The sequence below is a fragment of the Oncorhynchus mykiss genome, chromosome 28 (genome assembly GCF_013265735.2).
Source record: "Oncorhynchus mykiss isolate Arlee chromosome 28, USDA_OmykA_1.1, whole genome shotgun sequence".
Taxonomy (NCBI): Eukaryota; Metazoa; Chordata; class Actinopteri; order Salmoniformes; family Salmonidae; genus Oncorhynchus; species Oncorhynchus mykiss.
The window spans coordinates 13239390-13262121 of record NC_048592.1 but is presented as its reverse complement, the minus strand read 5'-3'; the positions used below and the strand labels follow the sequence as shown (position 1 = coordinate 13262121).

Below are 22732 nucleotides of genomic sequence, written 5' to 3'. Positions count from 1 at the left end.
GTGACGATCGTTAAAACCAAGTGACGTCAAATTATGTTTTGTTGAGGTTTGTTTGTGAAAGACAGAACAGTGGAAGCCCACCTCAAATGATCCAGCTAGCTAACTAGGTTATCTACCATAAATGGTTATCAACCCTAAATGGTTATTAGTTATATAACATAACAGTGGATATTCTAGCAAATAGCGCGACAATTGACGTAGAATTTAATCCAGGCCACTTGAAATCAGAATCCAGCGAATGGACCGAGAAGGGAACAACAGCTAGCTAGCCACATAGCTAACGTAACGGTACCGTATCAGCGTTACGTCAAGACAGTCAAGGATAAACGAGAAACGTTGGCTGACTGACTAGCAAGAAAATAAGCTGAGAGAGGTAAGAACAGTTAACTACATACCTTGCTAGATAGCTAGCTACTTGCTGGTTTATAGCTTTGTTGGTCATAAGTAACCATTCAACGCCACATTGTATGTAATGTTATTTAGATAACGTTAGCATAATAGTTAACGTATAGTAACTACCTAGCAATCCCCCTCACCTGTCTGATTTTGTTTAAACTAATGTTGTTAACTAGGTAGCAACTGCATAGAAAACCAACGTCACAATAACACTGTGTGTGTGTGTGTGTGTGTTCCCAACTTGCCTGTTGGAGAAGGTGCAGGGAGAATGTGAAGCACTATGGCCAACTTAGAAACCTACCAGGAGTACCAACGGATTGAGGACTTTGAGGAGGACTCACCTCACGGGGAAGAGGACCTATTAGTACATGTGCCAGAGGGCCTGAGAGGTACTGTACCACTTATATTACATAACATATCTTGTCCTAGCTATCAGGGCTAGACATAACGCTATCATATAGGTACAATATGATTTGGTGAGAAATGTGATTTCTTGTAATGACACAGTAATGGCACGATTCCTGTTTCCTATAAGCACTAGGAATGGGAATTCCCAGGGACCTCGCGATAAGATGTTATCTCGATATTTAGGTGCCGATATGATATGCATTACGATTCTCACAATTCTATATGTATTGTGATTCGATGTTCCAAACATATTGATCACCATATACAGTATCTGCTGCAAAGGGATGAGAGCCATGACAAAACGAGTTTTGATCAGTCATGGAAATAAAAGTGCTGAAAACAAATTGTCTTCCAATTTAAAAATAAAATGGAGGACAAAGTATGAAGGCAAAATACTGGAGTTTTGGTGCAGCCAACTAGCACAAAAATAATATTGCAATATTGTCAAAATGATACAATGTATCATCAAAAATAAGTATCCCTATATGTAACTATCGATTCCCTCCCCCCCAATCACTTATAAGCACAGGCACTAGATTCACTTAAAGTTGTTGTTTTCTTCGATTCATACCTGATCAAAACTGTTGTTGCTGTTTTGTTGAGGGGGAAAAAAGTAATGGTTTCTTTGAATCTCTTTTTTTCACCCCTAATTTGCAGACTCATGGCACCATATCAAGAATCTGGACAACTTTTTCACAAGAATATCCTTTTAACAAATGTTGTGATAAAACATGTTTCTCTGGCAATATACAATGCCTTCGGAAAGTATTCAGACCCCTTGACTTTTTCCACATTTTGTCAGATTACAGCCTTATTCTAAAATTGACTAAATTGTTTCTTTCCTCATCAATCTAGACACAATACCCCATAATGATAAAGCAAAAACTGTTTAAATTATTTATTTTTGCTAATTTCCTAAAAAGTAAAAACTGAAATATCACATTTACATAAGTATTCAGACCCTTTACTTTGTTGAAGCACCTTTGACAGCGATTACTGCCTTGAGTCTTCTTGGGTATGACACTACAAGCTTGGCACACTTGTTTTTGGGGAGTTTCTCCCATTCTCCCATTCTTCTCAGCAGATCCTCTCAAGCTCTGTCAGGTTGGATGAGGGGCGTTGCTGCACAGCTAATTTCAGGTCTCTCCAGAAATGTTAGATCGGGTTCAAGTCCTGGTTCTCGCTGGTCAACTCAAGGACATTCAAAAACTTCTTCCGAAGCCACCCCTGCATTGTCTTGACTGCGTTCTTAGGGTCGTTGTCCTGTTGGAAGGTGAACCTTCGCCCCAGTCTGAGGTCCTGAGCACTCTGGAGCAGGTTGTCATCAAGGATCTCTCAGTACTTTGCTCCGTTCATCTTTGCCTTGATCCTGATTGGTCTCCCAGTCCCTGCCTCTGAAAAACATCCCAACAGCACGCTTCACCGTAGGGATGGTGCCAGGTTTCCTCCAGACGTGACACTTGGCAATCAGAGTTCCTATCTTGGTTTCATCAGACCAGAGAATCTTGTTACTCATGGTCTGAGTGCCAAAACTCCAAGCAGGCTGTCATGTGCCTTTTACTGAGAAGTGGCTTCTGTCTGGCCACACTACCATAAAGGCCTGATTGGTGGAGTGCTGCAGAGATGGTTGTCCTTCTGGAAGGTTCTCCCATCCCCACTGAATAACTCTGGAGTTCTGTCAGAGTGACCATTTGGTTCTTGGTCACCGCCCTGACCAAGGCCCTCCTCCCCCGATAGCTCAGTTTGGCCCGGCGGCCAGCTCTAGGAAGAGTCTTGGTGGTTCCAAACCTTTTCCATTTAAGAATAAGGGAGTTCATAGTGTTCTTAGGGACCTTCAATGCTGCAGAAATGTTTTGGTACCCTTCGCTACATCTGTGCCTCGACACAATCCTGTCTCGGAGCTCTACGGACAATTCCTTCAACCTTGTGGCTTGGTTTTTGCTCTGACATGCACTGTCAACTGTGGGACCTTTATAAAGACCTTTCCAAATCATGTACAATCAATTGAATTTACCACAGGTGGACTCCAATCCAGTTGTAGGAACATCTCAAGGATGATCAATGGAAACAGGATACACCTGAGCTCAATTTTGAGTCTCATATCAAAGGGTCTGAATACTTATGTAATACTTATGTTTTTTCTACAAACCTGTTTTTGCTTTGTCATTATGTGGTATTGTGTGTAGATTGCTGAGGAAATTGTTTTATTTTCTTCATTTTAGAATAAGGCTGTAATGTAACAAAATGTGGAAAAAGTCAAAGGGTCTGAATACTTTCCGAAAGACACTGTATATGCTGTGGCTTATTGGGTTGCAAAGAAGAATTTCTTTCAAGGTGATGTTTAAAATTGCAGCTTTATAATGTGTGTTTCTGTACTGTCACCTAATGATCTAATTTATAAAGAGGCAATTTCAGACACAGTTTTGACATCGTAATCTAATCCAGGCAGTATGATGTCGCTAGATACAAATGCAATTTATGATGCAGTGACTTTAAATTAGGCACTTGCCTCAGGAGAACGACTTTCAATTATGTGTGTTCTTCCAGATCAAATGCTCTGTACTTTAATGATATTGAAGCCAGACTGGTTCACTTCAAGTTGCTTTGTTGTTTTTTTCCTTCTCCATGGGTTGTATTAAGTCTACTTAAAAAATTACGAATATAAACATGCATTGTTATTATTCGATTAAGCATCAAAGGTTACTTCAGGGTAATTGTTTTGTCGGGTGTGACAACACTTAAAGGGCAATTCCACCACTTTTCAACCTCAGTTTCATTATCTCCAGCACAATATCATTGTCTACATATGTCAAAATGCTGAAATTCCACATTTTGTAGAAAATAATCCAATTGAAAAAGTTCTACATGATGATATCAAAGTTAAAACATAAAAAACAAGTGATTTTGAAAATGTTTGATTTGCGGTGATGTGGAGAGCAAGAAAATACCCTACCTCTGGCTAAGCTCATTGAAGGTTTTAAAAATAACTGTCTTTTTTTTACTTTTAAATCCTACCCTGTGGCGTTAAAGAGAAGCATATTTTTGGACCTTATTGTCTTTATAGAAACGCATATGTAGACACCTCACTTATGTAGACACTGGTATGGTGTTGGAGATAATGAATATGATGTTGATGTTATGAGATGGAATTTCCCTTTCAATTCTTTGTTTTTCTTTACTTGAATTTCCACATCTATCAGTTCCATCAGAAGAATGGCTTTGCCTGTATGATGTTATCAGAGTTCTTTGAACTTTTGTAAGTATATCGATTTATTTACAATCCTCATGCTATTGTAAGATATATTTTTTACTTTTAAAACGATATTCAAAGTTTATATCGGCTAATGTTTAACCCCAAAATCTCAAACTCCTTATTGCAGTCAGTTCCTGTTTGTGGTCACATTCACAACATTCCTGTTCAACTGTGTGGAGTATGATATCCTGTTTGCCAATCGGGCAGTGAACCATACAGGACCTGGCCAGAACCCCCTGGACAGAAACAAGGTCACTCTGCCTGATGCCATCCTACCAAGCCAGCAGTGCACTGAGAGGTACGTCAATCAGCATTGTCTTACATGGAACCCAAACCGGCTGCGCGCGTGCGCCATAGTGCATAAATGTATTTTGTCCCCCCACACCAAACGTGATCACGACACACAGGTTAAAATAATAAAACAAACTCTGAACCAATTACATTAATTTGGGGACAGGTCGAAAAGCATTAAACATTTATGGTAATTTAGCTAGCTAGCTTGCACTTGCTAGCTAATTTGTCCCGTTTAGCTAGCTTGCTGTTGATAGCTAATTTGTCCTGGGATATACACATTGAGTTGTTATTTCACCTGAAATGCACACGGTCCTCTACTCCAAAAATTTATCCAAACATGAAACGGTGAATTGAATCGTTTCTAGTCATCTCCTCCTTCTAGGCTTTTTCTTATCTTTACTTTATATTGCAATTGGCAACTTTAATAAATTAGGTGCATTACCGCCACTGACCTCATTCGTCTTTCAGTCACCCATGTGGGTATGACCAATGAGGAGATGGCACGTGGGTACCTGCTTCTATAAACCAATGAAGAGATGGGAGAGGCATGACTTGCAGTGCGATCTGCGTCACAAATAGAACTGATTTCTATTTTAGCTCTTGCCAACGCAGACGCTCGTTGGCACGCGTGAGCAGTGTGGGTTTAATAATTGAATAATATAGATTGCTACATTTATTTTGCAATTTAGTCAGCCTGTTAATAGATGTATTGGTAGATGGATTGTGTGTGTGTATACAGTTGAAGTTGGAAGTTTACATATACCTTAACCAAATACATTTAAATCACTTTTCACAATTCCTGACATTTATTTCTAGTAAAAATTCCCTGTCTTAGGTCAGTTAGGATCACCACTTTATTTTAAGAATGTGAAATGTCAGAATAATAGTAGAGGGAATAATTTCATCACATTCCCAGTGGGTCAGAAGTTAACATACACTCAATTAGTATTTGGTAGCATTGCCTTTAAATTGTTTAACTTGGGTCAAATGTTTTGGGTAGCCTTCCACAAGCTTCTCACAATAAGTTTGGTGAATTTTGTCCCATTCCTCCTGACAGAGCTGGTGTAACTGAGTCAGGTTTGTCGGTCTCCTTTCCCGCACATGCTTTTTCAGTTCTGACCACAAATTTTCTATGGGATTGAGGTCAAGGCTTTGTGATGGCCACTCCAATACCTTGACTTTGTTGTCCTTCAGCCATTTTGCCACAACTTTGGAAGTATTCTTGGTGTCATTGCCCATTTGGAAGACCCATTTGCGACCAAGCTTTAACTTCCTGACTGATGTCTTGAGATGTTGCTTCAATATATCCACATACATTTCCTTCCTCATGATGTCATCTATTTTGTGAAGTGCACCAGTCCCTCCTGCAGCAAAGCACCCCCACAACATGATGCTGCCACCCCTGTGCTTCACGGTTGGGATGGTGTTCTTCGGCTTGCAAGCCTCCCCATTTTTCCTCCTAACATAACAATGGTCATTATGGCCAAACAGTTATATTTTTGTTTCATCAGACCAGAAGACATTTCGAGAAAATGCACGATCTTTGTCCCCATTTGCAGTTGCAAACCGTAGTCTTGCTTTATTAAGGCGGTTTTGGAGCGGTGGCTTCTTCCTTGCTGAGCGGCCTTTCAGGTTTTATCAATATAGGACTCGTTTTACTGTGGATATAGATACTTTTGTACCTGTTTCCTCCAGCATCTTCATAAGGTCCTTTGCAGCTGTTCTGAGATTGATTTGCGCTTTTCACACTAAAGTACATCTCTAGGAGACAGAACACGTCTCCTTCCTGAGCGGTATGGTGGCTGCGTGGTCCCATGGTGTTTATACTTGCGTACTATTGTTTATACAGATGAACGTGGTACCTTCAGGCGTTTGGAAATTGCTCCCAAGGATGAACCAGACTTGTGGAGCTCTACAATTTTTTTTCTGGGGTCTTGGCTGATTTCTTTTGATTTTCCCTTGATGTCAACTAAAGAGACACTTTGAAGGTAGGCCTTGAAATATATCCACAGGTACACCTCCAATTGATTCAAATGATGTCAATTAGTCTATCAGAAGCTTCTAAATCCATGACATCATTTTCTGGAATGTTCCAAGTTGTTTAAATGCACAGTGAACATAGTGTATGTAAACTTCTGACCCACTGAAATTGTGATACAGTGACTCAGAAGTGAAATAATCTGTAAACAATTGTTTGAAAAATGACTTGTCATGCACAAAGTTGATGTCCTAACCGACTTACCAAAACTATAGTTTTGAGATTTGTGGCGTGGTTGAAAAACGAGTTTTAATGACTCCAACCTGAGTGTATGTAAACTTCTGACTTCAACTGTATATATAAACTACCTTTCAAAAAGTTTGGGGTCACTTAGAAATGTCCTTGTTTTTGAAAGAAAAACACATTTATTTTGTCCATTTAAAACAACCTCAAATTGATCAGAAATACAGTTAAGACAATTTTTATGTTGTAAATGACTATTGTAACTGGAAACAGATTCTTTATGGAATATCTACGTAGGTATAGAGACCCATTATCAGCAACCATCACTCCTGTGTTCCAATGGCACGTTGTGTTAGCTATTCCAAGTTTATCATTTTAAAAGGCTAATTAATTGCAATCATGTAAGCACATCTGAAAACTGTTGTTCTGATTAAAGAAGCAATAAAACTGTTTCTCAGAACAAGAATAGACTGACGAGTTTCAGAAGAAAGGTCTTTGTTTCTGGACATTTTGGGCCTGCAGTCGAACCCACAAATGCTGATGCTCCAGATACTCAACTAGTGTAAAGAAGGCCAGTTTTATTGCTTCTTTAATTAGAACAACAGTTTTTAGCCATGCTAATGTAATTGCAAAATGGTTTTCTAATGATCAATTAGCCTTTTCAAATGATTAACTTGGATTAGCTAACACAACGTGCCAGTGATGGTTGCTGATAACGGGCCTCTACGCCTATGTAGATATTCCATAAAAATCTGCCCTTTCCAGCTAGAGGACAACATTAACAATGTCTACCCAGTTATCTCTGTTACCAGTTCAGGTTTATTGTTTTTGTACATTATCTGGCAGAAATTAAGGTGCTTGAGTGCATGATGTACACTTTCCTGATGTACACTTGTCTTACCACAACCAATGTCAGAATCTAAATCCTTTTTCATTTAAATTGTGTATTGACAAGGCCACAGTAATACCAGGGTATATATCTAAGAGCCTGCAGAACTTCATCAGGGTTGAGAAAAGGGATTTAATTTGTACAGCATAATGTAATTTTGACCAGTCATTCCGAGGCTAATATTTGCTTATTAGATTTGTGAGAGATATGGTTTTACTGTAAGATAGGCTCACATTCGTGGAGCACAGAGCATTGGCCTACTTTCACATTGCCTTTGGGTTATTCTTCCACTCAGAACATTATGATGAGTACATTTAGTTGTGTATCAGAGATGTTAATTGTAAAATGAGCTATTTCGAGTGGCAGTCTTATTATTGTCATTTCCTATTACCTAATTGAAAGTGGTCATTAATTGAACTCATTTGGATTGCTGTCGAGCACTTAAGTCTAATTCTGTTCAATGGACCGAGGGAATGGCTGCTGTTGTAGTGAAATTTGAGTTGTTTGAGTAATGTGTGCTGAGAAACCTTGTGTTAAAGAGCTTAGTTAGTTATGCCTACCAAGCAAATGCTTTGGTAGTCATGACTTCTCTGTCAAAGACACATCTGAAAGAGAAATTAAGTTCCTTGCAACATACTGGCTTATTTAGAAATAGCCATGGGATGGTTTTTCAATACCGTCAACAGCGTTGAAACAATTTCTTTCAATATATTTTATACATTTGAATATTTTTAGCTACTTTTAAGTAAGTACCTGCAGTCAACTCGTGCAATACGTTAGGAGATAAAGATGATTGCGTGCTTCATTTCACCTGTGACATCATTTTTCATTCTGAAGCTTACCTGTCATCCCCAGTCACGTGGTGTTTGAGACTCTATAAAATGTTTGCAATGTGCTCATTAGCGTTTAGTGAGCATTCTCTATGGGATTTATACAGCCTAGCAACTACTGTACATTTTAGCTGTTTATTTCAAAATACTACATTTAAGTATAAAAAATAGATTCAGTTAAGTATTTATCCTGCTATGACTGATTTATAGCCCTGCATATTCACGTAGCCTTCTCCTAAAACATTTGTAAACACAAGTTGCAACACCGCCAGCCTGTAGTGGATGACTGGTTCCTGGATCAGGTTATTTGTGTATCTGTGTTCAGAGTAGTACCAGGGAAAACCATGTAATGGATAGTCCCTGAATGGTGAGACTCAGTAGCTGGAAGGAATCACTGTGAAATCTGGGCAGGCAGCCTGTGGACCACATGACATCCTCTAGTACTGCAGCAAGACCCAGACCCCACCACAGCAAAATCTTTTTCCAAAATGGATAAACCATCTTGCTTGTCTTTTGCAATATCGTTAATCTGATTCTGCACACAATCCTAGACTGCGGGGTTATAGTAGACCCCCCCCCCTAAAAACTTCAGTGACTGAATGGGTGTTTATATAGAAGATGATTACACACCACTGCTAGGAATTCTAACCCAGGAACAGCATGTCCCACCATTTTAGAACTACTGACTTAGTCTGCTTCCCCCAACTCCTCTCTGTTTCATCATTGAGTTGGTCTTGAAATTAAAGAGATGTCACACAAATCAGGAAGTAGCCTAACTTTGTCACAACGCTGTTTGTATTTGGTTTTTCATTTCAAAATTAAACTCCTGCATTTGTTTATTCTCCTGAATATGTTTACCAGGATGGCTAGCTAGATGTGTGTCCATACCTGTGTGTGACTTGAAATGGGATACTTTACCAGCTGATTCTTAGTAATTCTCTGATACGCAGGAGAGACTGTTACTGAGACATATCCAAGCAACAAACTGTGAACAGGAGTGCAGTATCTGAAGATACCTCTCAGTAGAGCCTTGCACGGGCATTAATTTTAAGCCAGAGCCCTACCCATGCAAGTGACGTTCAGGCCCTACCCAGGCTCGATTGCTTCTGCCAAATCAGAAATAACTTCCGCCATTTTGTAAGTCCGTTAGCTGCTCCGCTTAATGAAGAGCCATGAGACCGCTGTTAGCTACTTTTCGTCATCTCTAAACTTATTTTTTGTGAAATAATCTCTCTTGTCTTATATTTGACGAGGTTAAAGCATTTCTGACACAATGTTATGATCTTAGTCAGACATGTCTACTGCGCAGCAGAGCACGTGCAAATGACTCCGCTTCAAAATGTCAGTGATCAATTTAGTGATACCCGAGCCCTGCCCTTACCCTAGTTATTGATGAAACAACATGCCCGTCGGGCTGGTCGGGTAGCAGAGCTCTACCTCTCAGGCCCCACAGCTTAATTACAGCATGTGGTTGGTTCAGGTCAACCATGAGGAGTCTTAAAAGCTACAGATTCATAAGGCTCCTTTACTCTCATTTGTAGATGGTTATTTTGATCATACATCAATGGTGAAAATGAATGATTTTGACCTGCTCTTTATGCAGCTGATGAATGGCCCGTGCCATCTTCCCACACGCCTGCATTTTCCACTACGTGGAATGAACCACTGATGTCAAACAGGGACCAAAAACACGAATCTCTTAAATATAAATTTTCCCCCCTTTTTGTCATCCTTTCTTCTCCTCTGTAGGATCCAGGAGAACAGTTGGATCATCTTCCTGCTCATCATGGCAGCCATCTTCTGGGTCTACCGGATGATCAAGGTCTTCTGCAACGTCCTCCACTACTGGGAGATCCGACAGTTCTACATCAAAGCACTGAAGATCAGAATGGTAAGGCGTGATCCCACAGTCTCATGAAACTGTGATCTGCCAAATGGTTCAAGGTAGTTTTAGCAACTGTTTTAGCAAAATAAGATTGCTTGGATTACAATGGTTTCAAAAGACGCCAAGATAAATGTTCGTGGTCGTGCCCACCCGCCTTACGCACGAGTCCCTCCTATCACGGTACAATCTCTGAACACCTTTGACCTCTGCCCTTTCGCCATTTCAGGGCGAGCTGTGTAACTTCACGTGGCAGGAGGTGCAGGACCGTCTGATCAGCCTGCAGCGGGAGCAGCAGATGTGCATCCACAAGAAGGAGCTAACTGAGCTGGACATCTACCACCGCATCCTGCGCTTCAAGAACTACATGGTAGCCATGGTCAACAAGTCCCTGTTACCTGTACAGTTACAGCTCCCCCTGTTGGGCAATCTGGTGTTCCTCACCCAGGGCCTCAAGTACAACTTTGAGCTGATTCTCTTCTGGGGTCCGGGGTCGCTTTTCCAAAACAAATGGAACCTGCACCCCAAGTACAAACGTGCAGGCAACCGTCTGGAGCTGGCCCAGCAGCTGAGCCGGGTCATTCTTCTGATGGGCGTGGCCAACCTGCTCCTCTGCCCCTTCATCCTGGTGTGGCAGGTGCTCTACGCCTTCTTCAGCTACACCGAGGTCATCAGGAGGGAGCCGGGGAGTCTGGGAGCACGCCGCTGGTCCCTGTACGGCCGCCTCTACCTGCGCCACTTCAACGAGCTGGACCACGAGCTGCACGGCAGACTGGGTCGCGGCTACAAGCCCACCTCCAAGTACATGAACTCGTTCACCTCACCGCTGCTGACCGTGCTGGCCAAGAACGTGGCGTTTTTCTCGGGCTCGGTGCTGGCCGTGCTCATCGCGCTGACCGTGTACGACGAGGATGTTTTGACCGTGCAGCATATCCTGACCGCCATCACCGTGCTGGGAGTGGTCATCACCATCACCAGGTGAGTGAGGAGACAAAATGGCATCCACAGGGGGAATGGTGACCTCTCGGGATGATCTTGTACTGGTTGTGTTTTGTTCAAAGTCGTTCCTTCCCGCTTCCCATTGCGGATGAGTTGGTATGGAACAGCTCAACCTAGTTTCCAGAATATGGTTGCCACTCCACCAATTCTAACAAATCTGATGAGGAATGAGCGAGGGGGTAGAAGGGAGGGAGCTCTAGGGAACGTCTATCCATAAAGAAATTCAGCCTATGTTAAACCCACAAACACGTAGAAGAAAAAGAAACACACACCTATTAAGACGAGGTGCTGGCTAGCGGAGTAGAAGACTTGAAAATAAAAGAGAGCCGCACACTCTAGGAGCTCAGATACAAAAATGTAATTACCAACGTTTCAACAGCCAAGCTGTCTTCATCAGGGTATAATCACAAACACTGCGGGATGACTCGTTTATATAGTGTCAAAAGACACAGGTGTCTGTAATCATGGCCAAGAGTGGCCTAATATCGTTGGTTAATAATCAAATATTAAAATGTCATACAAAGAACAGCATACAAACAACAAATGGATAGCATACGATCATAGGTTAATTTGACTACACAAGCTTACAAACAATTACAATGGCAAAGTCACAATAATCACAAGAATGGCTTCAGATCAAAGTCTACGTTGAGACCGAAGGGCGCAAGGGTCTTTAAATTAAAGATCCAGGCAGCCTCTCATTTTAACAATAAATTATCAAGGTCACCCACTCTCCTAGGGAGGCCAATATAACGCAGAGACGAAATCGAGTGGCCTGCCTCCAAGAAGTGGGCCGCAACTGGAGAAGTAATGTTTTTACACCTAATGGTGCTACGATGCTCTGAGATACGTACTTTTAATTCGTGCTTTGTTTTACCTACAGAATTTTTACCACAAGGACAAGTTATAAGATAAATAACTGCCTTAGTGGAGCACGTACTAACACCTTTTATTGGGATCGATTTCCCTGTTTGGGGGTGTTTGAAGGATCTACATTTATAAGTGCCATTGCATTGAGCACAGCCATTACATTTGTAATTTCCATCCAGTAGGGGCGCAAATAGACGTTGTTCAGGAATATCTTGGTGTGGTAAATCAGAGTTTACCAATTGGTCTCTGAGATTTCTGCCCCGCGAGAATACGACCAGGGGAAGGTCCGAAAACACATTACCGAGACCATCATCGGATTTTAGGATGTGCCAATGTTTGTGAACAAGACCCACAAACATACCAGTCTGTCCATGATCTATGTCATATGTGTTGTGTGAAAAAGAGAGATGACGTCTGTATGAATATGCCCTCTCAGGTCGTTCATCCCAGACGAACACATGGTGTGGTGCCCGGAGCAGCTGCTGCAGTGTGTGCTGGCTCACATCCACTACATGCCAGACCACTGGAGGGATAACGCCAACAAGAGTGAGACCCGGGACGAGGTGGCACAGCTGTTTCAGTACAAAGCGGTGGGTGAGAAGGGCCAGACAGTAAATAGACGGGCTCATTGGCTTCACCTTAGATGGAAAGGAATTACTGAACTTTATATGGCTTTATGGCATACGGTCTGAGGTTAAATTGTTCTTGTAGCAGACATGTAAGGGCTTAACATAGGCTGACTTCTTTGAATGACTCAATACCTAAACAAGTGCTTTAATTGTAAGTAGTTATTTATGTTCAAATGAATTCACCATAATATGACACGCCCCACACAGGAATGAATTGATGTTACAGCACTTTAAACATTTGTTTGGGTGACACTATGTAAAGTAGTCAGACTTGAGATCCGAGTGCTTCGCTGTTCTCGCAACTCTCTCATTGACGTCAATGAAGGATGGCGCAGGCTATACGCTATCAGACACCCAAGAACGTCTAGTCATTGCTAGTTAGCATTGGCTCGCACAACTACCTCCAACTTCCTGCGTACCGATCACCGAGACACATAAATGGTATGCGCGAGTTCATCTGACTCTGGGGAAGGAGATTAAGGGCATTTCCAAAATCCCGAAGTATCCCTTTTAAGCGTGCGGATCTGAAGTCTGAACATATCTTCCCAATGCGAATCCCTTTCTAGTGTAACTCACCCGTGTTCTGTCTGTTTAGGTGTTCATCCTGGAGGAGCTGCTGAGCCCCATCGTCACGCCCTTCATCCTCATCTTCCTCCTGAGGAACAAGTCCCTGGAGATCATCGACTTCTTCAGGAACTTCACCGTGGAGGTGGTCGGAGTTGGCGACATCTGCTCCTTCGCACAGATGGACATCCGTCGCCACGGAAACCCACTGGTGAGTTCAGGTCGCCTCTGCGGCTTTACCGTTCGCTCATTTGGGATGTTTACCGTATTGGGGAAGATTTGTCGCGTCGTTAGTGCGAAAAGCGTTTGTAATTTGGCATGTTGAAATGAGAGACTAACGCGGTTAATCGTCAGATATCGCCACGTTATCAGTCATACTGTCCATGCCATTACAAATCAGTTTACACTTTGTGTGTGTTGTTGTTGTCCTGATATTTGTGACCACTTCTGTATAATGGTGTTAATTCATATTTTTGTTGGGCAAAGTTCCTGTGAGTGATGTATAACCACCCGGTTGTCTTTTCAGTGGATGTCAGAGGGCCAGACAGAGGCATCTGTGTACCAGCAGGCTGAGAACGGCAAGACTGAGCTGTCCCTGATGCACTTCACCATAAAGAACCCCCACTGGCAACCCCCACAGGAGAGCTCAGTGTTCATCAGCCATCTAAAGGAGAAGGTGCACCAGGATGCTCAGGGAGGACCCTCCACCCAGCTGCTGCTCTCTGAGGCCCCGCTCTGCTCCTCACTGCTCTCCAACGAGTCCGGCAACGCAGTGAGTGACTAACTCACCACCACCAATTCCTAGTCAGTCACAGTTAGTACACATGAAGATATTTGCCTCAACACTCTGTATCAGCACCCCTACTCTCATTCAAACGGTTTCATCCAACAATGATGTCAATGTATTGTCATTTTTTAAAGATTTTTGTTTAGTATTGGATTACATTATGTTGTGTTATTTGTCAGCTTTCTTGTATACTGACCTCTGTATCTCTGGGTTATGTTTTCCTGTCCAGCCTGACAACCTATTGGCCAGTGTCCTGGCCCACCCTATTCTGACCGCGTCAGGCCTACCCGGCCGAGACCGCCGCTTCGTCCCTCCCAGCACGGCTGCCTCAGCCGCCGCCAGCGTCCTGGCCTCGCTGTCCATCTCCCACTCCCAGCTCCCCCACGCCAGCCGATCCCACTCGCATGTTCTCCTGCCCTCCACCCACCCCGACAGCACCATGTACTGCAGTGACCGCACTGTCATTGACAGGTAGATAAACAGACTCCACGCTCTGCAAATGCACTCCACGACACACAATGTTTAGGTTGTTCTATAACACAAAAGAGTTGCTTGATTGGATACTTGCATGCCAAAAGTGTGTTATTGATTTGATATTGAGGTTAGTTGAAAGTGGGTGGATTAAGTGATGAATAACAGTGTATTTAGATGTTTTTTTAGGCTTGCTAATAATAGCTTGTTGTTGTTTCCTCAGCATGTCAGCCAGTGACTCTCGGATCAGGAGCACAACAATGCTTTCAGAGTTTGCCTTGGCCGAGATGAGTCTCCATGCTATTTACATGCATGAGGTAGGTAACCTCAAAGGGATGACCTCAGGGTCCTTATGTTTATTTAACTGGGACACTAGGGCTGTCCCCGACTAAAAAAAAAATCTTGGTCGATCTTGGTCTGTTCTTTCGACCATTCGGCTGGTCGAAATGTTGTGCGTGTTATTCCATATATAGACACAGCCTATGTGTTTTTAATAAAATCAACAATATGTAGGCTACTAAGCTTGTCTAATACTTTAAGCACACCGATTAAATAATTAAAAGACAGATATTACACAAGAGGGAACAAGAGATCAAGGTAGCCTAACCAGAAGAAACAAAACCTGTTCCCGAACCACCACCTCCCGTTGCCGCTTCTGGCCTTCGCAGATTCTGCCGTTACACTCCCGAAGTTGCCAGTAATAGGCTATACCAAGGGTCTGCAACCTTTTTCCCATTTGGAGTGCCAATTTATCTTGTCATTTCTACCGATCCGCGTGCCAATTATGATTTTCATATGCACATTTTCGTGGAACAGTTTCATTTATTTTATAATAAAGTTGTCTCAAAATTGTCATGTGATTTAATAAAAATGATATCTAAATGAAAAATTATACACATCTTAATCAAATATTGCCATTGCCAACTTTTTAGTAATTTTTTTTTTTTGATTGAACCTTTATTTAACTAGGCAAGTCAGTTAAGAACAAATTCTTATTTACCCCGGGCCAAACCCTAACCCGGACGACGCTGGGCCAATTGTGCGCCACCCTATGGGACTATGTAAAATTAGCATACACATAATGCCAACAAATAAAAACGTTGCAGCTGACTACGCATGACCTTTCTGCGAGGAACTTGAAACATTGTATAAAATATTAGTGTTCTGGAGTTTCATGAGCCAGTGAGCTCTGGACAGGCACATCTGTAGGCTATTTGCGCAAGGGATTTTTTTTTTTTTTTTTTTGTTTTACCTTTATTTAACTAGGCAAGTCAGTTAAGAACAAATTCTTATTTTCAATGACGGCCTAGGAACAGTGGGTTAACTGCCTGTTCAGGAGCAGAACGACAGATTTGTACCTTGTCAGCTCGGGGGTTTGAACTTGCAACCTTCCGGTTCCTAGTCCAACGCTCTAACCACTAGGCTACCCTAATCAGCTATTTCTATTTTATGACGTTTCCACCGGATCAGAGCATTACTTTTTTCCCCCTTCCTTTCTCGCTGGGTGATTATCAAAAGGGAGAGAGCTGGAAATATTTTTCAAGTATGCTACATTAAGGAACTATTGTCATTCTCAATGGATATAAAAACAGACCTCCCTTTACTTGCTGTTTTGAGGTGAAGATGTCACTCCCTGACCTTAGAGATCCTTTTAATTCTCTATTTGGTTAGGTCAGGGTGTGACTAGGGTGGGCAATCTATGTTTTCTATTTCATTGTTGGCCTGGTATAGTTCCCAATCAGAGGCAGCTGTCTATCGTTGTCTCTGATTGGGGATCATATTTAGGCAGCCTTTTCCCACATGTGGTTTGTGGGATCTTGTTTTTGTGTAGCTGCCTGTGAGCACCGCAGAACATCACATTTCGTTTTCTTCTGTATTGTTTTTGGTGAGTATCATATTTATTAAACACGTGGAACTCTAAGTACACTGCGCCTTGGTCCATTCATGCAGACGAGCGTGACAGAAGAAAAAATTACTTAGAAGCTCCACGGCTCATTAGTGGTGGTGAGTTAAGACGATCAGAAATACTATCAGATCCCCAAATGGGCACATTTATAGGCCTACATTTGCATGCAGGCCCGGCAACCAAGGCTTACTTCTGTGCGTAATCGGGTGTGTATCCTTCCTCACCATTGACAGGAGCGCTCCAAACAAAACAGTGAATAAATTGACCGCTCGGAAATGGAATGAAATAAACCAAAACTTGTTTCTCACTATTGTAGCCTAAGTTGTACCCTCTGCAAACAGCGTGTCCACCCTGACAATGAGAACTGTAAAAGACTATTATAATAATAATAATAATAATAATAATAATAATAATAATAATAATAATATTGACTGCATTAACAGAAATTACGTTAACCAAACATACATTGTAGATTATAAATTATGGGAATTAACAGTAAATGTACTACTGGTGATACTGGTATGCCATCTCCACGGCCTCCAACGGATTAGTCAACTGGAACAGACGTCAATCAAGACGTGCCATTAAAAAAAACAAGATTTGTGCAACTGTTCGACTAAAAAATTCTCAGTCCACCAACAGACTATCGACCAGTCGACTAAATGGGGTCAGCCCTAGTACGCACACACAAACACACAAGTGTGTCCTTTTCTGTCTCTAGGTCCACCAACAGAACTCGCTCCCCCACCAGAGGACATCAGGCCAGTGGCAGAACCCAATGCCAATGAGAGATCTAATCAGCAACACGGGTACGTAACAGTCATTCATCTGTTTTACTTAGGATCTTGGCTAAGTCAGATGGAGCATGTCGGGTTATGACATCCAGTTTATCAACTGTCTTATGCGCCGACCCTCTATGCAATCAGGTTCGCAGACGCACAGCGGCCACACAGCAGTCCACCTGTCTAGCATGCCCACCCCGCTGCGTCTGGGAGGCTGGACGGAGGAAGAGGAGGAGGATGCAGAGGAAGAGGAAGTCCTCAACAGGGGATCGACTCCTAAACAGGACTCCAGGAGTAGTTGTTAAAGTGCCTTAAATAAAGGGGTGTGTTCCATCTTACCTCTATTTCCTACACACAGACACTCCTCCCTAACCTATGGGCTAATTTTGTCGGGAAATGTTCTATCTAGTAGTACTGTTTTTGCTTTTCTTATGCGAGCAATAGGTAGAAATAGCTCCGCCGTTTCCTGGTTTCTAAAATGTTTGCCCGGTTGTGTGATACAACAAGCAAACTACTGTGAATATCTTTATAACCAGTAATAACCCAACATATTGTAGTTTTCAGCTGTTTGAAGCTGATAACCAAAAGTAAAAAGAAGCAAAAAAGAAACTTAGAGGGGAGGCATAGAAATCTTGCACATAGAATGGATCTACCGCTTATCACACTTGCTTTCAATGAGAATGACAGATCTATAACTCTAATTTCTATCTGAAATGTCAGGTCATACTCAACTACATAATGGACCTTAAAAAAAAGGTGTGTGTGGCTCATTGTCTTTTCTCCTCTTCGTTTGCAGTGTTTCCACTCCTTTCTCGATGAACATTGTGGCCTTAGATGATCTTGTTGGCGAGTATTATGACATCACGTAACACAACATGGCAGTTGGGAGAGCTCATTGGATAACCATTGTCTCAGCCTCCAACCCACTACCATGCCTCTCCTATCACATCAGGAGTTGTTGTGGCATCAGGGAAACTGACCTGTCTTCCATCCCTCTCACCATGTCATCATTTTGTTATAAAATGTATAAATGTTGCTCATAGAGGACTGGAGTCTGTTTGTGTGAGTGTGAAAGAGCATTGTGTGTGTGTGTGTGTGTGTGTTTAGAACTCGGGGAAAGGGTGGCATGCACAGCCAGGAGACTTGCAGGGCAGGCTTGAGCATGGAACATAGCAACACCTGTCACACTTTTGTTGCGTTTCTTCATGTGTTTATTTTTTTTAAAATGTTTTATTTGCGCATCTGGGAGTTTTACAATGTGGGTCCGGGTTCACTTTCTCATGGAGGAAATGATGTCTGGTGCTGAAGAGAGTACGGAGTGAAGGTCTGTCATACTAGCTGCCTGACCATTTTCACTATATGAGGAAAGTTGAGGGCAAAATTATACATTGGCGTATTTGGCCATTACTTATTATTGCTTGACATTTGTAAATACACTTTAGCGTCTTATGTTCTGTCAGTTTTAATGATTGGGAAAGATGCCAAGTAATGCGGTGACCTGAAGTAGGCTGCAACTATACTACTTAGGTCACCAATAGGACCCCACAAGAAAATCTGACAAAAGCCTACAGATGGACTAGATTCATTAACCACATTTCTAAACTGGACATAATGTCATTAAAAGCTGCTGTCTATGACTTTAATGGGCCTAATACCATGTTTTCGTCAGTATTAAGTTATTTATCTTTTTAAAGTCCTTGGTGACCCTAAAACATTATTTAACAGGTAATAACTTGATTATTCTGTATCAAAGGTTCACCAATCTTCTGTCTCCACTGGCAACAGAGGTGTATTACTTGAGAAACGCACGAAGATCAAGATGACATATTTGCCCAGGCAGTAACTACTTTGTTGTGGGTAGCTATGAGAATAGGCAGAGATGCATATCATGTACAGTAAATCATTAAGTGTTGTTGATTTTGCATGTACTGCTCAACATGTTGTTCACGGAACACTTCCCCCAATATCCACACGAGAAGTCGACTTTTTAGTATAAGGGCTGTTCTTAACATTGTCATTACAGCTGTTGGAGTTTGTGGTTTTACTTTATTTGTAAGTTAATCCTATGTCAGTATTTTACTTTTCCTCAGAGAACAGCCTAAGATGTCATTTTAAATAAGATAATTCTCCCTTTGTCGTCCCGAATATTTAAACTGTCCAGATTTCTGAGATATGCCCTATAATTAATTATTTAATTAATTACAATATGAGTAAAATAGTAATTATGTTAAGAAGCAGCTTTTCTGTGTTGGAGTGGTATGGGTGTACCCCAACAACAGAATGTTTTGGGTGTATACCGGTCATGCAAATAGACAGCTGATTGGCCAGCTCAGCCAATGAGCCAACATAATATCGTATTATATGACAAAATTGCAAACATTTTTTAATGGTCTGTTTGAGATGTGGGTTTTTTGAAGTCCTTTTTTCACTCTTCAATTTATATTTTGTCCACAAATACAAGTATAGTACGAGTCAACAACATTATTTGAGTATGAGTATGAGTCAACTTTTAAAAAGTGAGATTTTCACTGGACAGTTACTTTAAGTTATGAATATCTTTAGTATTTCATATTTAATTTAGCATTTATTGGTTTCCTTAAGAATTAATCTTTATAGTAAATACATTCATACCAAATATGATTGGGATCTAATTTTAATAATATATATTTTTTTAATTCTTAAATTTGCCCCATGTAAAACGCATGTATTTTCCTGGATGTAATTCTCATGCAACATTGAACAACACTGATTTTCTGATTTTTTTGTTGTTGTTGTTTTTGTCTTTGACACATTTGTGGATATGCAGCCTCGAAATTAAACAATCCTTCATGTGTGCTTTAGCACCACTTAGTGGTTTCATCAGTACAGTACAACTCAAAGGAAAGCAAACATGTTTGTGTGTAAATGCTGAATGTAACCCACCCATCACCCCTAGAAATGTATCCTTGTTACTGTAGCCAGAACTGCTTATTGAAACATTACACAAAAGCTCTGTCGCTGCTATCCATGCCCGGCTGATCCACTAACCTAGAGCACATCTATATGTATATCTCTGTATCCACCACTACTGTAAGACTTTAGAGAGCACGGGTGTTTGACGACTCTTTTCTTCATTTTGTTTTCTATATGTGTGTTTCGAAGGGGTGTGCGTGTAGTCATCAGTCTAACTATGCTAAGCTAACATTGACTCAAACGTTTTGCACTGACTGAAAATAAAATGTCTATTGATCGATACCTGCATTACACTACATTTTAGATGGGTCCTGTGGAGCCGGGGTCTCAAAGGGATAGTGAGTGGAACTCCCATCCTCAGTGGCCTCTCTCGCAGTATGTATAATGTGCATATAGCATCACCATGCGTAGTATTGTTATCGTCCACACTGTGGGCCTATCGCGTACCTGGTTGTTGTTACCTCTGGTCAGTAAAAGTTCAGCCAGTAGGGGAAATGTCTAAATGTTTTCAGTAACATTTTAGGCTTAGTCAGTTGCTACAATTGGTATGGCTGTTGGTGTTCCATTTGTCATTACTGATGTATTGCGTTTTAGTTGTGGAGACATGATAAGACATGTGTCTTGCCAGTTTCCATAGCTAGATTTCACTGCCTCACTTCTCTTTGCTTATTATGTAGCTTTATTTTGAGCAGTGCCTTAGGGTTGGCGTTAGTTCCTTATTAGAAACCATTGTATGTAAACCATCAGATCTAATTTGACTTTGTATTTTAGCAGCACGTGATGTACAGTATTTATTTTGGCAGGTTGGTCATGTTTTGGCATCGAATATACAGTGGGAATTGTATTCTAATATTGTGGATGAGGCTTGTGTAACATGAACTACACCAGACTGCTATTTGACATCAAAGTAGTCAAATCACCTTCACTTGATAAGAGAATGAATCTGATCAACGTTTTTGTTTTTGCACTGTCTGCCTTCCCGATCCAAAAGAAGCTGTTGATGAGGGGAGTGTTTTATACCCTTTTCAATGAAGTTGAATGATTTGTTTTATCACATCCTTGAGTCTCCCCACTCAATATCATTGCTTCTTATCCACTACAAACCAGTAAAAAATATATATATATATATATATATATATATTTTGACTGGTACAAGGTGCTACGTTTTCGTATTCTAGTGTTGAATAGTTTGAGGCATCTTGTTTTCTTTGTTACTTAGGTTTTTTGTTTGTTTTGTTTAAATTAAGGAACACTAGCTGAGAAGAAACCATGCCAAAATGACCTGTTTTCAACACAGCTTTATCATACATATTTTGTTTGTTTTCTGTAACTGAATAGAGGCGAAGGAATTCTTATTTCGTGTGTATTTAATCATTGAAGTGTGTTCCAAGATGTAATGTACTTTGAAATAAAAAAAATGTAATATACGTTCTATTCTATGCATTTATTGAGTTGGAAATGTTTTCGTTGGCACAAACTTTCCAAATGTAATTCCTAAACTGCCATTAAGCATGAAATGAATATACAATTCACAGACGTTAATTTATTTCATCTTTTTTTTCTCAGTTTATTAGTGTGATAACTAGCAGTGGTGATTTTTAGCATGTAAATCGTGGTGAGCAAACACCATTTTATTTTATATGCATGCCAGCAAAGCCACTACACAACAAGGGAACACTTAAACAACACAATGTAACTCCAAGTCAATCACACTTCTGTGAAATCAAACTGTCCACTTAGGAAGCAACAGTGATTGACAAATTTCACATGCTGTTGTGCAAATGGAATAGACAACAGGTGGAAATTATAGGCAAGTAGCAAGACACCCCCAATAAAGGAGTGGTTCTGCAGGTGGTGACCACAGACCACTTCTCAGTTCCTATGCTTCCTGGCTGATGTTTTGGTCACTTTTGAATGCTGGCGGTGGTTTCACTCTAGTGGTAGCATGAGACGGAGTCTACAACCCACACAAGTGGCTCAGGTAGTGCAGCTCATCCAGGATGGCACATCAATGCGAGCTGTGGCAAGAAGGTTTGCTGTGTCTGTCAGCGTAGTGTCCAGAGCATGGAGGCGCTACCAGGAGACAGGCCAGTACATCAGGAGACGTGGAGGAGGCCGTAGGAGGGCAACAACCCAGCAGCAGGTCCGCTACCTCCGCCTTTGTGCAAGGAGGAGCAGGAGGAGCACTGCCAGAGCCCTGCAAAATTACCTCCAGCAGGCCACAAATGTGCATGTGTCTGCTCAAACGGTCAGAAACAGACTCCATGAGGGTGGTATGAGGGCCCGACGTCCACAGGTGGGGATTGTGCTTATAGCCCAACACCGTGCAGGACGTTTGGCATTTGCCAGAGAACACCAAGATTGGCAAATTCGCCACTGGCGCCCTGTGCTCTTCACAGATGAAAGCAGGTTCACATTGAGCACATGTGACAGAGTCTGGAGATGCCGTAGAGAACATTCTGCTGCCTGCAACATCCTCCAGCATGACCGGTTTGGCGGTGGGTCAGTCAATGTGTGGGGTGGCATTTCTTTGGGGGGCCGCACAGCCCTCCATGTGGTCGCCAGAGGTAGCCTGACTGCCATTAGGTACCGAGATGAG

The 22732-nt window shown here is 41.6% G+C and overlaps 1 protein-coding gene across 2 annotated transcripts; it reads left to right on the top strand.

The window, feature by feature from the left end:
- Positions 1 to 10: 10 nt before the first annotated feature.
- LOC110508585 (autophagy-related protein 9A) lies at positions 11 to 21560 on the top strand. Of its 2 annotated transcripts, none has more exons than XM_021589202.2 (15): positions 11 to 373; positions 654 to 785; positions 1462 to 1505; positions 3996 to 4060; positions 4185 to 4355; positions 10041 to 10182; positions 10403 to 11151; positions 12479 to 12632; positions 13267 to 13446; positions 13762 to 14007; positions 14252 to 14493; positions 14717 to 14810; positions 17121 to 17208; positions 17326 to 17504; positions 17978 to 21560. In XM_021589202.2, exons 2-14 carry the CDS (start codon positions 677 to 679, stop codon positions 17484 to 17486), a joined length of 2445 nt encoding a protein of 814 aa, XP_021444877.1. In that variant the 5' UTR covers positions 11 to 373; positions 654 to 676; the 3' UTR covers positions 17487 to 17504; positions 17978 to 21560. The 2 variants fall into 2 exon arrangements, with proteins under 2 accessions (XP_021444877.1, XP_021444876.1); XM_021589201.2 differs by having other exon boundaries at positions 651 to 785.
- Positions 21561 to 22732: the final 1172 nt, after the last annotated feature.

Bases quoted from the DNA above. Each gene is read 5' to 3' on its own strand.
- LOC110508585 (XM_021589202.2), top strand. From the start codon at position 677: ATGGCCAACTTAGAAACCTACCAGGAGTACCAACGGATTGAGGACTTT. The intron at 13,447-13,761 runs GTGAGTTCAGGT...TTGTCTTTTCAG, and splicing joins GTCGCCACGGAAACCCACTG to TGGATGTCAGAGGGCCAGAC. The intron at 14,811-17,120 runs GTAGGTAACCTC...TTCTGTCTCTAG, and splicing joins ATGCTATTTACATGCATGAG to GTCCACCAACAGAACTCGCT.